The sequence below is a fragment of the Eptatretus burgeri genome, chromosome 17 (assembly GCF_056783735.1).
Source record: "Eptatretus burgeri isolate ZD-2024b chromosome 17, Ebu_testis_v1, whole genome shotgun sequence".
Taxonomy (NCBI): domain Eukaryota; kingdom Metazoa; phylum Chordata; class Myxini; order Myxiniformes; family Myxinidae; genus Eptatretus; species Eptatretus burgeri.
In genome coordinates, this window is record NC_140977.1 from 31,323,389 (window position 1) to 31,337,936 (window position 14,548).

Sequence of the window (14,548 nt, forward strand, 5' to 3'; positions counted from 1 at the left end):
TGTACTCCCAAGGACGAGTTCAGTTATATCGGATGAATACTAAACTTTGTCAAGGCTGTGTCAGTCGAAAATTTGACCGATGGCTTTTTATTAACTGAAAGTTGACAAAGGGTGTGCAAAAACTGCCTTGGGAAGCGGAGTAAAGCTGACTTTTCAGTTGTTAGCCTCTCTTGCTTCAATGGAGGGTTAACGTCCGAAATGTCCGCTTTACTTCACTTCCCACGATGGTTAGCACCCCTTGTCAACCTTCAGTTGATTAAAAAAAAAAAACCCATCATTTTTATTATATCAATCACATTTAACATTACGTATGAATCACGATACGGTCAGAGTGAACTTCACCACCATTTTGTGGAAGCTTAACAGGAAAACATGTTCATGTGACGTACGAATTACGATTAACTCGGTCCCTCGTTTTAACGTCCATTTAAGATGTTTATAGAAATTGTGAATGGAGAGAGGGGGTATGAAATTAACCAGACTTGTTCAAATTAAAGTGTTTGAGACAAATTTTGATAAAAGTAATGAAAAAAAGAGTAAATTAATTGTTTATTATTACCTCTGCCACCAAAGGTGGAAGGAGGTTATGTTTGCACCCATATCTGTCAGTTTGTTTGTCTGTGAGCAGGATATCTCAAAAAATTGCAGACTGATTCGGACGAAAATTGGGAGACATGTTGAGTGTGTGACAAGGATGAATTGTTTCGATTTTGGTGAAGATCCGTGTCTGGATCCGATAATTTTTTTATACGCCCGATATATATATATATATATATATATATATATATATATATATATATATATATATATATATATATATATATATATGTATATATATATATATGTATATATATATATATATATGTATATGTATATATATGTGTATATATATATATGTATGTATATGTATATATATATATATATATATATGTATATATATATATATATATGTATATATATATATATATATATATATATATATATGTATATGTATATATATATATATATATATATATATATATATATATATATATATATATATATATATATATATATATATATATATATATATATATATGTATATCGGGGCGTATTATGTGATACCGGTCGTCCGTCCATCCGTTCCTGTCCGCACTCTAACTCCCGAAGTTTTCAACTTTCATGTTTCATATCTGGTACATCGGTACAGACTGTGGAGACGGTGTGTCGCGACGTACGTTCGTCATCTAAAGCGGTTGTCATGGCAATCAGGATGCTGTTTTCCATGTAGTAGCACAATTCTGTATACACCTTCTTGTTCGGGCGTATATTGTGCTCGCTTGTTAAGTGATTCTTCACCATTGAGTGTTGGGGCTAAATACTATACACAACACGATATCTCAAAAGATTATGGATGGATTCAGATGAAACTTGGGAGATGAGTTGGTTTTAGGTGACAAGAACAAGCCAATTCGATTTTGGTTCGGGTCCAGATCCAGATCCAGATCCGGCCCATCAGTAGGATACAAAACGTAAATAAATTGTTCATCCTAGCGGAGGTATGCGCTCTACCGAGTGCCGTTCCAGTTTTGCTATGAAGTCGTCAAAATTTGTTTTGAAGACTATTTGTGTTAAAGCGAGACTACATTATAAGGTTTTTCACTTCTTAATTCTCTTTATATTGGGTGTTTCTGTGTATACGTATAATTATTTAATTACTTGTTGCTTTTGTTTATCTTCAACCTCCACTGACTGGTTGAAAGTACAACTCTTGTTATACTTTTTATGTAATTATTCTAACTGGAGAATCAATGTTTATGTCTTCTTCCTCAAACACTTTTCTTCTACCTTCAGAGTCCAACACAAGCAGAGGTCCTTGACCTGGTGACGAATGTGCGAGCCCTGCATAGCGAGACTGAGCAGTTACTGTGTGGGAAGTTGGTAAGTCTGACCTGCCATCTTGTATTTAATAGTGTATTTTGTATGTGTTTATACACCAGGGTGTCAGTTTATAGCTGAGTTGTAATTCAAACCCAGGCTGAACAGCTCAGAGTTGAGTACACTCATCTCCAAGGCTATCCTGCCGGTACATGTATAAATTTATTTATTTGTGATGTGGAAGAGGGGACGGAATGTGGGGGTTAAGCCTCATAATGGCAAGATTGTCTCATCCATCATCCATCAGTATTCATGTACACCTTGAGATGTTAATTTTCGTCCAATTGCATTCACAAGAATGTGTAATTGTGTTATAGTACTGTGTTGTCTTATGTACTCATAATGTTTCCATGAATTAACTTCACGATGTGGCTTTATAGTGGTATTATATCATGTTCAACACAAATCAAGTCTGTTAAACCAAGCCTCAGCTTGAGGAGCAACCTGTGGGACTTGTATTTCACTTTGACAAAAGATTGTCAGCACAGGATATGCTCCATCTCCCACACCTCTTCATTTTCGTTTCCAATGGTGAAGAATGTTCTCCCAGAGAGAAAGGCAAGTCAGAAGTGGGAGGTGAGAGCTGAGATGGATGAGATGGAGGAGCGGTTGTCGCAGGAGGAGAGAATGGGGATGGTGCAGCATCCGAGGCAGAACTTTGGGGGACTAAAGCAGTCTATGGAGAAAAGCATGCATGGAAGAAAGGAGTAAGATGGCTGAAAGGAAAAGAGGAGGAGCAAAGATGTGTAAAGGTGGTAGAACAGGTACAGCAGGGAGCTTGGATATGATGGGAGGGCATGCAGGTGAGGACAATGAAGTGGCAAGAGATTTGGAGAATGGAGCCAATAGTGTTGGTTCCTAATGCAGGCAATGTACGATATGCTTACATCGCCAGCAACCTTAAGGTTTGGACAGAAAGAGAGCTGCTTTGGTGTGGAGGTTGGGGAATGCTGCAGCATACAATGTGTGTGTGTGCTCAGTAACATTGGCAACAAAAAGGTATAGGTGGCGGCACAATTCAGTGCTAGTGGTGTTGATTAAAACGGTGCACCGAGAGATGATGAGACAGAGGTGGAGAAGAGGGGAGAGGGAGGAGGAGGTCAATGGTAAAGAGGGCCGTTGATGAGATGTGAAAAGAGGGTTGAGGGAAGAGGTTCGCTAAATGCTCGTGATTGACAGTTGGTTAGGTCAGGTTAGGTATGGGAGCATGCACCGGAGCAGCGTACCAGCTGCAACCATGAGGCACGTGGCCCTCCCATTGGCCTCCTCCACTCATGAGGCTCCCTCACTGAGAGAATCTGGTGAGCAGGATCAGCGTCAGGAAAAGGAGCCACATGTCCATACAGCCGCAGCTGATGCTCACGGACTATGCAGGTAACAAATCTCATCCGAGTCTCCCTCAGCAACCGCTCGTTGGATGCAAAGTCTGACCAGCAATAGCCAAGGTTTCTCCGAAGAGACCTGGGACTGAAGGAGTTAAGTCTCCATCTCAAATCCTTGGTCAAAGTCCAAGTCTCACATTCGTAGAGCAAGATTGGAAGCACCAAGGACTTAAAGATTCAAACTTTCATCCTCCTGCACAGGTATCAACAGTGCCACGTGCCATGATCCAGTGAATCCATGACTTCCCAAGCCCGACCCAGACATCTATTGACCTCTGGCTCACAAACAAGCAGAGACATGAATATCACTGCCAAGGGAAGTGAATCTCTCCATGACCTCAACATCTTCACCATAAACAGGTACAAACAGGACAGCAGCATCCAAGATGTCATTGAAAGCCTGGATCTTAGTTTTGACCCAGGAAACCCATAATCCCAGCGGCTCCAACTCCTCATTCAGCACCTCGATCGACCCCAAAAGGATATCTAAAGTCTCCGCAAAGATGACTGCATCATCTGCAAAATCAAGGTCATAGATCTTGACATTCCCAAATGATGTACCGCAGCTTGATCTCTCTGACATCCTTCCCAGAATGCAGTCCATACAAGCACTGAAATATGTGGAGGTCAGTACACACCCCTGACGATCTACAGTAACAACTGGCAATAAATCAGAGATGGAACCACCACACCGCACAGCACTTTCAGTACCAGAGTATAGTTCAGAAATCAGATCGATCAGTTTTGTTGGCCCCCCACGAAGACCAAGAATCCTCCAGAGGGCATCCCGATTCACTGAATCAAACGCTCTACAGAGATAACATAAGCTGCAAGCAGCCGCTGCCGGAACTCTCGTCTGCATTCGGTGAGGACCCGAAGAGCAAGGAGATCCTCAATCGTTGACCTCTTTGGTGTAAAGCCCAACTGCTCTGGGTGCTGGTGCTCAAGCAGATGGTCGTGAACCCTATCAATAATTATCCGAGCAAAGACCTCACCCGGCACTGAGAGCAGCGTCACCCCTTGGTAGTTGTTTCAATCCTGGTGATCATCCTTCCCTTTCGAGAGAGGGACAACAAGGCTCCTCTTCCAGTCAGTTGGGATGATGCCTGTGTTCCAGGCAGAGCACAGAACTGCATGCAATGACAGGAGTACAGCATTTCCACCAGCCTTGAGAAGATCAGCATGGATGCCGCATATCCCCTGAGTTTTACCACCTTTCAACTGATTCACCACAGCCTGTGTTTCCACAAACAAAGGTGGTTCACAGTTGATTGGAGGGTCAGCAATAAGAATAGTAACACCCCTGACATCCAACTCAACAGTTGGTGGATAAGCCTGGTACAGCCGCTCAAAGTAACTGGCCCAGCGGGCCTTAACTTCGGACTCCTCTGTCAAGAGCCCACCACCCTCCGTTCTCACCGCAGTACACTGAGGAGCGGGCTTGGAAGAACGCAATGTACATCTTCCTCTGTAAGCAGGACACAAATCACATGGCCACAGGTGATGCTCTACCCCTTCACAGATTCCTCGCACACAGGCCTCCTTGTCCACCCTCAGCACATGTGCAGTTTTACGCCTCAGCTCCCTGAACAGCTCGGCTCCGACATTAAGCCTGGCCTTGTGACTTGTCAATGGTATCCAGTGTCCCTTGGGAGACAAAGTTCTTCTTTTCCTCACAGTGGGTTACAAGACATCCACCGGCAACATCAAGGATGATGGTCTTGAAGGCACTCAATGACTCTTCAGGATTCCCCAGAACACCCAGACCCTCCAAATCCCCACTCAGTCTGTTCGCAAACTCCTCAGCTACGCTCTCATTATTGAGCTTGCCAACATCCAGCATAGGCTGGGATGGTATCATTCTCCCGGATTTAAGCCGCAACTTCAGAGTTGCGACAACAAGCCTGTGGTCGATATTGAGGAACTGAGCACTTTGATAGGCCCTGCAGTTCTGAATAATCCTTCAGTGACCATTAAGGAGCACATGGTCAATCTACTTTGCCACACCACCAACATTGGAATACGAAGTCCAGCGATGAGCTTGTTGGCGCTGAAACCATGAACCAGCCACCCGAAGTCCACGACTTCTTGCAAAGTGAAGGAACTTGGTGCTATTCTGGTTCACAGTTCCAGACCCATGGGGACCAACACATGTCTCATAACCATCCCTATCAGTGCCAGTCGATGTATTGAAATCCCCCAAGACCAGAAGAGTATCTCGCCTGGGGCACTGATCAACAACAGACTCAAGTGCAGCAGAGAATGCCTCCTTCACAGTGAGATTACTCGCTTCACTTGGAGCATATACAGAAACCAGGGAAATGACTGACACCCAAGGGGTGATGAATCCTCAGCCATAATACACTCGTCGATCGGTGTTACCTCAATTATCACGGGAGTCTGCTTATTGGACACAGCTGCAGCAACTCCTTGGGAATGGTAACCATCAGAGCGACCAGACCAGTCGTGGGTGCAACCAGCCGCCCTGATCTCGCCACAATCTGGTCGCACTTGACGTTGGCAGTCAATGACGAGTGCAGACAGAATTGCTTCCACAATATAACCAAGTTATTTACTTGCTCTTTGCAGGAGCTCTTTGCAAGGATAAGGTGAGTGCTGATAAGAAAGTGCTTCTGTATCTGTCATCATCAGGATCACACTTTTCAACCTACATACCATCCATGATTGGGTGCCCTTGAAGAGCCAACTAACAGTTTGTGTCAAATCTTATTAATTCATTCAAGTTAAATAGTAGGAGTAGGAGTAGTAGTCGGAAATTGATACAGCATCACTTTAACCAAGTTGACACTTGTTATTGATACAGCATCACTTTAATGAAACGGAAGACCAAGAAGGAACCCGAAGAAGAAAAGAGCAAAGATGGAGTCATCAGCTGGAACCTGGATAGGATTCCAAGTTTGTGTTGTAGTTATTGATAGAGCATCACCGTAATCAAGTTTGTTATTTCTATTGATTGTTATTACATTGTTTTGTAATATAATGTTGGAGGTGTATGAACCTCACTCATACAGTGCAGGACTCGATAAGTTTGTGGTCAAATATAATCGATTGCTGCTTTGAGGGCTCTTTGTTGGCTGTTCCACTTTCCTGGATCATACAAAGCAAACTCTTTTCCACTGTTAGGTGCAACAAAGCCATTGTGTTTGAAGCAAACAATTGCGTATGCCATGCTGGGAAGTTTTACTGAGTTTCCTTTTGCGCAAAGGAGTTTTTCATGTTTATAGGGACATGATGCAGGAGCACCAGGTTTGGCCTATTATGTGGGCCTATCTGAACCCTTGGCTCATGGTGCACAGAACTCAGGTTCAAATCCTATAATAGCACCATGTGTTTGTTCATTGTCTACAAATGTGTTTGTCATTCATATGATTTGTCTACACGCTTCTCCATGATCCTTAGATATCTGTAAAACATATGATAAGGTAGACTGGATACCTGGGTTTGGATCTCGGCCCTGCTACAAACTGTCATCCTGGTATCTCTCTGGCAGGATGAGGCATCAATGTGTGTGCCGTCCTCAGATGGACGTTAAATTGGGTGTAAATAAATGTGAGTTCCCAATGCAAGGATCTTCAACACAGGACAAGACCATTATGTTCATCAAGCCTGCACTAGTATTAGTATTACCACTCTCTGGTCGTTTGTCCATACCTTATCCTTTTTAAATGCTGAGCATAAAGTAAGGAAGCAGCACGTACCAGTTTTAGTCTTTGGTATGACTCACTGAGGTTGGGTTTGAATTGTGGACCTCCCAGATTCAGAGCAGATGCTCTACCCATTACACCGCTGCGTCTTGTTAATTGGTTTGTCAGATCAAGCCCCTCATAGGCAGTGTATGCCTGGTGTTGGCTTAATGGTTAGGGTGGTATCTTGGGATCTGAAGATCTTGAGTTCAAATCCCATTCCGCTGTTGAATTAATACCAGGTGGGGTTGACTCTGCCTATCATCCTTCCGAGGTCGGCAAAATGAGTGCTAGCTTGCTGGTATCCTGTGTTGGAGTGGTAACCCATCCAGGATTGTTCCCAATAGCCAAGGAGACTGCTTAGGCAGCACCATCGCTCTGCACACAGTATATTCCCAATGGATGGATGGATGGATGGATAGGCAGTGTACCATTTCTGCGAGTTTATTGATTCTTTGATTGATCTTCCCGATAACCTTGTTGTTTTTTCAACCTTCATTTCCATCCAGCAGTTGGAGTCAAAGCAAGAGGAGCGATTGGGCTCTGCTCTGTCTCAACTAGACCAGTCCTTCGCTCGCCTGGCATCATTACCCTGGCTCACACATGCTTTGGCTCCATCTGATGTTGAGGTTTGTCTCAATCATGTGTTGAACTTCACTGTGTCAATGTTTTTTTTTGTATACATAATCAAGGCATGTGGAAGAAGCTAGTACACTGAACAGATCAGGACAAAACAGGAAAAAAAAAACGGGGGGGGGTGGGGGGTGAAGAGAAGAGAAGGGAACAGGAGAGAAAGAGAGAGAAAGCACCAACAGCAGCGTTGAGGGCCAAGATGGAGAGTTGAAATCCCTCGATAATGTAATTGGAATACAATAGTTGCCCGCGATTGGTAGAAACCCGCGATATTGGAAGGTTTCCTGGACTCCCCATGGGAAGCAAGTGTGATTTTAAAAAAAAAATTTTGATGATGCCATAGGTGGCTTCGTGATGACGTCATGACAAGTGTGATTTTGTTTTTTTGACGATGCCATAGGTGACTTCGTTATGACGTCATAATTGCATACGTTGAACGCTTTATCCGATTAGTATGAAATTTTTGAGGGTCATCATTGCATTGGAGGGAAAAAATTAATGATGTCATCCATCGGTCATATGGCTTGGCAGCCATATTTTAATTTTTAACATAAAACCTTCAAAAATACTCTTCTCCGAAACTGAAACTGAACAGATTGAGGCAAAACTTCACAGGTATGATCGCCTCTCCATGAGGAACAAAAAGCTCCACCTATGACATCATAGGTCACATGGTTTGGCAGCTGTGATTTTTTTTGAAGAATAAACCTTTAAAAATCCCCTTCTCCAGAAAGGCTTGACAGATCGAGGAGAAGCTTAATCCACATGTTTTTCAAGACTTGGGGATACCAGGGTGTTCATGAATAATTAATAGGTCACATTGTCTAGCAGCCATATTGTATTGAACAAAAATCTTTAAAAAACATTCTTTCTCTTGAACTGCTTCATCAATTGATGTGAAATGTCAAATCAAAATTATGATCTAGAATCAAAATTATGATCTCGTAGTCATGGTTAATATGTGTTTTAAATTTCAACCTGATGGGATGCATGGTCTGGCAGCCAGAATTATTTAATATTTTGAATCTGGATTCAGGGTTTTTAAATCAAACTTGGTACAAGTATGTATAATGATGTAATAATGTGGGCGGAGGCAAACCTGTCAACATCACGACAATGAAAAGTGCCTTTGTATTTATTTATTTATTTATTCCATTAAAACAAATCAGTCTGATTTCTTGGAGTAACAGGGCAGTGCCAATTGTATATAACCAGTGGTTGTCGAGAAACAGCGGTCACAGACAGGCACACAGAGATTGCTTGAATTATAGATAGATGAAGTAACAAGCACAGTACAGTATTCATACGTTCCAAGAGGTTGCTCATTACAACATCCTATTTTATCATTTAAAGGGTTGGGATTGGCGGTGAGAGCGGGGGAGGGGAGGGCAGGATGAGGTTTGGTTGTTGAAATAAGTTACTTATCAGTCCATGGCACTGGTCCACATGCCAACTCTTTCCATATGGTAATCACGTGAATGCAAACATAACAGATGAAGGGAAACTACCCGATATATGGCCACGGAAATAGAACCAACACTAGTGAGGCAAAGCAGCGTGACGACCGTTTCATTACCAGATACCAGTAAATGTACCAAATCGTTTTGCAAAGAGGTTGTTATGTCTTAATTATTGGGTCACACAATGGTGATGAAACTCTCCAGCTGGAGGATTGTTTGTGGACTTCCTTATCTTTTTTGGACACAGGAATAGTTAGTTGCATGCAATGAGATTATTGTGTCTATTTTTTTTTTCTGTGTGCGAAATTTTGTTAGCGATTGAAATGATCCGTAAAAGAAGAGCAGGAATTTTTTTGAGCAAAGTCTTGTTATAACTTTGTGCATGCAATCTTACTATAATGGAGCAAACGTGGATGCCACTGAAACTCCAACATTCGCCATGCGTCGAAAATAGCACCACCTTTTGGCGTGAGCGCCCTCTAATGAGCATTAAGTGGAGAAGTGATTTTCTCACACATTCGTACATTGTACTCATGCTTAGGTTTGGAGACGCGTACTTCGCAGGAGTTTGATGTCACGTCCAAATGCCCATGACACTGATCCAAGGCCAACATTTATTAGACGTCATTTTGTACTCAGAGTTTTTCCTTGGAAATGATCTGAGACTTGGCAGCTGAGAGTTGAACATGTCACAGCTGATATGTTGTGCTGATCACCACCATGATTCATCCAGTCGTTATTCGTGAAGAACGTGTAAACGTTTTTCTGTCAACATCTTTCTTTTTTTTGTTTTCTTGCTGCAAGAAAACACTTCGGAAGTACTACTACTACTACTACTACTACTACTACTACTACTACTACTACTACTACTACTACTACTACTACTACTACTACTACTACTACGACTACTACTACAAAATCTTAAATGAGCTCAATTTTTCCCACTTCATGGGGGTGGCCGTGGAAAGTTTTTGACACATCTTTCACTCGCAGCTACAAAGAATAGGAGTTTGTAATTTGTTTGGGGTGCCCATGATTAACTCAATTACTCTTCACGAAAGACATTGTGGGATATTTAGCGGCCACGAGCCAATTTTAGAAGACTGGACACCCAGCTTAACGTTCATCCAAGGGATGCCACAGTTTGTGATTCAACATCCCGTTTGCAAAGCACTGACAGTTTTTGGTGTGGATTACCGTCATACCACACTTCAAATACTTAATGGTTAGGGTGGTGGGCTTGGGATCTGAGGGTCCTGAGTTCAAATCCCACTCTTGCTGTTGAATTAATACCAGGTGGGATTAACTCGATCTGTCATCCTTCCGAGGTCGGCAAAATGAGTGCCAGCATGCTGGTATCCTGTGTCGGAGTGGCGACCTGTCCAGGATTGTGCCCAATAGCCAAGGAGACTGCTTTGGCAACAACAACGCTCTGCACAGAGTATGGTCCCAATGGATGGAGGGATACTTCAGATATACAGTGGTGAGAAAGGTTTGTGAACCCTTTAGAATTTTCTGTATTTCTTCATAAATTTGATGTAAAATGTGATCAGATCTTCATATAAGTCCTAATAATAGATAAGGAGAACCTGATTAAACAAATAGCACACAAAAAAATCCACTTTTTCATTTATTTATTGAGCAAAATCATCCAGCATTCAATTTCTTTGCCAAAATTCCTCCAAGCCGATGTGCAGAACTGATCAAGAGTTACAGGAAACGTTTGGTTGAAGTTATTGTTGCTCAAGGAGGTGCCACCAGTTACTGAATATAAAGGTTCACATACTTTTTCCAACAAAGAAATTGAATGTTGGGTCATTTTGCTCAATAAATAAATGAAAAAGTGTACTTTTTCTTTTTTGTGTGTGCTATTTCTTCAATCATGTTCTCTTTAATCCATCATTAGGACTTAGATGAAGATCTGATCTCATTTTAGATCAAATTTATGCAGAAATACAGAAAATTCTAATGGGTTCACAAACCTTTCCTCACCACTGTAGTTATTATCTTTGTTTTATACGTCCCCCATCCCCATCCTCATCCCCCACAAAAAGCAAGACAAACACATCAAGTGCAAATATTGGAAATACAAAAATAATTTATTCTTAGCGTAAACACAAGTACATGACTGTGAATGCTGCTGTATGGTGTTCTCATTTTCCCCGCCTTCCTCTGTTTCCGTCACCGTCAGGGCTCTGTCACCGATCTCTCAAAGCGAGAACGTGGTGGTTCCAGGTTCCGCCTTTTCCGCAGGGATAAGACCATGAAGCCACGAGAGTGCAAAGCCAATGTGTCGCTTCCTGGTGGGTACCTAGGTGCAACATAGTTGTGTTATCGCTGTTTAGGGATAACTTATATGCACCCCATATCGTGCTGTGAAAGGATTGAAAACAAATTGTCAATGGTGGTGGCTTATTGGCAAGGATACTCAACTCAGCAACCCAGAGGTAATTGGCTCAAACCCAGCTGAAGGCAACGGTATTAAGGATTTGGAATTCAATCCCTGGAAACCGAGCTAGTCTCAGGAGGATTTCCACGTCAGGATCAGATTATCCATAAGGTTGTTGAATGGTTCATTATTTACCATTTGGAAAGAACCAATCTGCCTGCCCTACCTGGTCTGGTCTGCATGCAACACCAATCTGCAGGCTATACAGTACTCGACTCTTCATTCCTTTCCGGGAAACTTAGCATGATCACTAAAATAAGGCCCATGAAAGGCCAGTGTTTGGCCAAAATTTTCCTCTCCGAAAAAAGAAAATAAGGCGACCCACATGCTTAAGTTTTGCTGGATTGTCTTGCACGTTGCTCCTCCAAACTGTCACCACTCATTGCAGTCCACCAATGGGGTACGGAGGAAGTTGGTGCCTGGCTTGAACTACTCTCGTTGAGTGTATACCGAGAAGCGTTTGAGGGCAATGACATCCAGGGCAAAGAACTCCTCAACCTCGAACGGAGAGATCTCAAGGTGAGTGGCTGAGCGGAAATGGCTGAAAGCCAGTTCATTTGTTAGGTCCCCCCCCCCATATTTTATTGAATCTTCCTTTAGAATGCAGTGATCCTATCCATGCCTTGTACACTCGTTATGATCCTTGATGCCGCTGAAATATTTTAAAAGAATTTTGAAAAAACAATTGTTTTTCCTTTTGGAGGTGATGATAGCCACCTTTGAGAAATGATGGATTTACCTTTCCAATCCCACCCACCCGCTGTAGGAGCTCGGCGTGACCAAGGTGGGACATGTGAAGAGAATCTTGGCTGGCATCAAGGAGTTGCAAAGAAGGTCTTCATCTGTTTATCTTTGACTCTTTCCTGAGAAGAAAGAGCTTCTTGACCAATGCTCTAACCAGTTGGGCAGACCGAGAGCACAAGAGTGGTGCTAAGGATAAATGGAGACAACCACCAAACAAGTCCTCAGTGTAACGTTTATTTGGTACTACAGCTTGGTAAAATTCTGGGCTCAGTGTTTTTATGACTCAAAGAGAAGGCAATTTGGAATGCTGTCGGTCAGATGACATATGTCTGGTGTTCGGTGAAAAGGAGTGTGGCAGTAACATGAATTTGTATCGTGAGGAGTGAGAGGATCGAGGGTGGCGTCTGAGTTGTCCTTTTGTGGTTTTCTTTTTCTTTTAAAGCTTTTCTATCAAACAGAAGGTAATCTGAACAAACGGAGATTGCAACTTGGTAGTTTCCTTTTTTGGATCGCTCGTTGGATTGGAAGAGATGTGATTGTTTTACTTGTTCGTTATGTGCGCTGCACTCCACACACGCTGCGTTGTTCACTCCGCACGTCCAGTGTTTTCCCCACTAGCTGGTGCTGCGAGTCCGCTGCTGGTTTACACGATCTCAATTGGTTTTATTGACGTTTCAGATCCACCATCAGTAAAGACCTGTACAGCACGTAATTTCGAGCCGTGACTTCTTTGAAGGAAATGCTTGTCATGGTCGTCGCGTGAGCACCTTCCTGTGCATTACGAGCCTGCAAAACGGCAGCTGGGAAAACCACCTTGTGCCGTCTCCAAATTGCCTTTGGTGAATTGTATGGTACTGACCAAGTATACGTGGTGCAAATGTCTCTTAAGACGGCCAATGTTTCTACTTTTCCTCGACCCCGTTATTTGCGTCTCGGCTCGTCACGTATAAAAAAAAGTTTCATATTTTGTGATGTTGAGTACTTTGCGAATGTCTCTCTCTCTGTGCCTTTGATGTTATGACAGCCTTTAAACTGACCACACAGCATGGGACTTATGTGCTTGTAAGCCCATGTTTTGTTTGAAATGATTGGAGGAGGGATTCACTGGTGAAATACTACGGGTGGGGTCGTTTGATGTCGAAGCTCGGAATGGTCCTTTCTTCTGGTACGCGGTACGCACGTTTTCTAACCATTCCTCCTTTGGCCGTAACACAGCTTTGCAATGGGGCGTCAGGCAATGGATGAAGATGCCGTGATCCCGACGCCATGGATGAATTGCCGAGCGGGATCGCTCGCACCTCTCAAAAGGCATCCTCTCCCGATGCACCCTTTATTTATTAATTGGCCTGTAATTTATGCCGCCTCTAAAGGTGTGCCATTTTTATGTGTGATGTTGTGCTAACTGTAAGTTATGTATTTTTGTATATGTATATAATACAGTTTGATTATGTCCTGTGAGATATACCTCATATGATGCGTACAATAATTATAATTTTCTTCTTCCTTCATGAACCTCGACTTGTCATTACAAATCGACTCAACAGGTGTGTGTGTGTGTGTGTGTGTGTGTGTGTGTGTGTGTGTGTGTGTGTGTGTGTGTGTGTGTGTGTGTGTTTTGGGGTTTCTTTTTTAGAGGATGTACCATGACCCATGCTGGTTTACGTGAAAGGTTGAGTGATGTGAACATCATGATAGAGGAAGGCAGAAGAGTCAAATATGCTGGAGAAATGTATCAAAACAGTTTTCCTTATCTATTTATGTATTTATTTATTTTACAGAGATCCAGGCTTATGACAGCTGAGAGCTGAACGACAGAGGGGTGACACTGACGCACCGATAGAGCAGAGTGAGTTGCCATACAAAGGAGGACTGAGAAACTGGGAAGGAATGAGGGCAGCATCGGTAAAGACATGCGTCGGCAGGAGGGAATCAATTGAACCGAATAGACCAGGAACATGTCAGCAGACAGAAACATAGGGGCAATACCCCTGGGCGCTCACCTGGTAGCGGCTGGATAAGAGAACCAGGGAACTACTGCTAGGCATGGATGACCCACAAAATATGTAACGGAGAAGAAAATAAATACCTATGGTTTTTTTTTTATGCCGTGAACAAACTTTAGTACATCAGGGGTGATAAAGGTTATGGTCAAGGTTCATCGAAATTGTGTGTGTGGTTTCACAGAAGAAAGCAAATACATTTGGGGGGGGGGCAACCCCCCCTTACACCGCCTTAAAGCCCGATTTTTATAATGTCACA

At 42.8% G+C, this 14,548-nt stretch overlaps 1 protein-coding gene across 9 annotated transcripts in view; it reads left to right on the plus strand.

Moving 5' to 3' along the window:
- The window catches only part of DGKD (diacylglycerol kinase delta), a 120,179-nt gene extending 106,378 nt beyond the window's left edge, over positions 1–13,801 (plus strand). For 8 of the 9 annotated variants that reach the window (XM_085862351.1, XM_085862354.1, XM_085862360.1 and 5 more), the window contains 5 exons: positions 1,834–1,920; positions 7,513–7,632; positions 11,288–11,399; positions 11,934–12,064; positions 12,312–13,801. In XM_085862351.1, the coding sequence (XP_085718477.1) occupies positions 1,834–1,920; positions 7,513–7,632; positions 11,288–11,399; positions 11,934–12,064; positions 12,312–12,401 (540 nt within the window). In that variant the 3' untranslated portion in view covers positions 12,402–13,801. The remainder of the gene's footprint in view (positions 1–1,833; positions 1,921–7,512; positions 7,633–11,287; positions 11,400–11,933; positions 12,065–12,311) is intronic. The other variant, XM_085862352.1, reaches the window with a different exon arrangement.
- The last annotated feature ends 747 nt before the right edge of the window (positions 13,802–14,548 follow it).